Source organism: Amphimedon queenslandica, unplaced genomic scaffold (assembly GCF_000090795.2).
Source record: "Amphimedon queenslandica unplaced genomic scaffold, v1.1 AMPQUscaffold_5973_Cont22065, whole genome shotgun sequence".
Classification (NCBI taxonomy): domain Eukaryota; kingdom Metazoa; phylum Porifera; class Demospongiae; order Haplosclerida; family Niphatidae; genus Amphimedon; species Amphimedon queenslandica.
In genome coordinates this window covers 1-1778 of record NW_003553732.1, presented here as the reverse complement: position 1 = coordinate 1778, position 1778 = coordinate 1, and the positions used below count along the sequence as shown (strand labels likewise).

The following is a 1778-nucleotide window of genomic DNA, read 5'->3' as shown; positions in this document are numbered from 1 at the left end:
AAATCAAATGAAATAAAATTAAAACATCTGTAAATGTGAACATCTGTAAATGTGAAAGGCAAAATAAGAGAGATAAAAGAGAAATTATGACAGACAGAGAGGCAAACAAATGCATTTACGTGTACATGAAATCTGTCTAAAGACTTCTATTAATTTATTATAAAACTTGCATTTGCTAAATCCAGTGCATTTGCTAAATCCAGTTCAATGCTAACAAACTACCGTATAGCAGAAAATTTTCATGGCCAAAAAATTTTGCGGATCCATTCAAAAATCAATTTTGGGGCTTAAATTTTCGTGGTTTTCTACTTTTGGCCATCTTGAACTGTATTGAATCAATTTTTGTGGATTTTATTTTCATGGATTTTGAAAAAACGCGAAATCCACGAGAATTTTGGGCCATGATTATTTTCCGTTATACGGTATACAAATACAATGCTTTTCTAGCTTGGCTTCATCCTTTACATTCATTTATAGTTAGTATTACATATTTCTTACCACTGATCTGACCATCCCTGGTCTCTGAAGTCGGAGACCGCGTACAACTTGAAAGACGTCTACAAGTCCTTCGGCTTTGAGTTGATCGATCAGGAGGCACATAGCTATGTAAGTACCAGTTCTACCACAACCACCACTAAAAGTAGAAAGGGAGTGGTTACTAATAGCAATTGATCAAAATACAGTAAGCAAGAAGATTGTGGGAAGTAAAAGCTTCATCAAATTGAGCACCATCTGTAACTTAATCCAATTTTGAAAAACCAGTTAAATTTTTTTCGAAGCCAACACAAAATTTAAACTTCAAATTTTCTAACTATACATTAACTAACTATGCTTCTCTATTACTATACTAGGTGTATACATGTACTTACCTGCAGTGTACTACTATTGGTTTGTCACCAGAGTCCCTCTGCCATTTTTCTACTTGTTCTCTCACATCCAATAGACCAATGGCTGAATCAGGTACACCTTTGCTGGGCCAACTGACGTATTGGAACTGCTTAACATGTTGACTACTACCTTCAGCATCCTACGTATAGGAGAAAATAACAAAACACATTAACAAAATGCAATAAAGAAAGATTTATAGCCCCTACAAAATGCAACATAAAAGCCAATTGCTAAAAAATTAGCACAATTTTGATTTTCAAAGCAGGTCATAAACTATGTACATGTAAATATCAGTAGAAATGAAATTAAACTACAAGTATTACTGCTTACTCTGCTGTCAACTATCTTGAGTTCCCTGAGTATGTAGTCTGGGTATTCCCTTATTGAGTGAAGTGTAATCTCAAAAAATCCGTATATCTGAGTACCAGAATCAGGCCAGTACTTATGGCACATTGCCTAGAGAAAGAAGAGAGAGAGACAATCATATCAGTACAAAGCTCCAGTGCCTTATATCTATTATTAACATTGATTAATATTACATTTATCAACATGTAATAAATGTACATACACATGTACATATACACTTTTAATGCATGCACAATTTTACAATTTAATCTCCACAGAACATCTAACTACATGTGTATATATACAGTTTAATAATTACAGCAATGCTTGATTCATGTATTGTGTATAAAGCTCACCTTTCCTCTCTCTCGCTCATTAGCCAGCATTACGATAGTAGAGGACTTGTACTCCCAGACCATACGCCAGAAGTCGTCAGTGGTATCGGGTAGAGGACCTTGAGTAGCTATGAATGCTTTTCTTTTGCAATAGCCCTAAAGAGAAGAGATAAAAGATAAATAAAGTACATGACATAATCTAAAATGATT

At 34.3% G+C, this 1778-nt stretch overlaps 1 protein-coding gene across 1 annotated transcript; it reads right to left on the bottom strand.

Moving 5' to 3' along the window:
* Positions 1–442: 442 nt before the first annotated feature.
* On the bottom strand, positions 443–1748 carry LOC100636892 (receptor-type tyrosine-protein phosphatase alpha-like). The gene is made up of 4 exons (XM_011410817.2): positions 1590–1748; positions 1219–1344; positions 870–1027; positions 443–634 (listed from the first exon to the last, which is right to left on the bottom strand). Exons 1-4 carry the CDS (start codon positions 1650–1652, stop codon positions 484–486), a joined length of 498 nt encoding a protein of 165 aa, XP_011409119.2. The 5' UTR covers positions 1653–1748; the 3' UTR covers positions 443–483.
* Between the last annotated feature and the right edge of the window lie 30 nt (positions 1749–1778).

Excerpts from the sequence above, each read along its gene's own strand:
- LOC100636892 (XM_011410817.2), bottom strand. The coding sequence starts at position 1,652 with ATGGTCTGGGAGTACAAGTCCTCTACTATCGTAATGCTGGCTAATGAG. Across the intron at positions 1,345-1,589 it reads ATGAGCGAGAGAGAGGAAAG|GCAATGTGCCATAAGTACTG; the intron begins GTGAGCTTTATA and ends TTCTTTCTCTAG. Across the intron at positions 1,028-1,218 it reads TCAAGATAGTTGACAGCAGA|GATGCTGAAGGTAGTAGTCA; the intron begins GTAAGCAGTAAT and ends TCCTATACGTAG.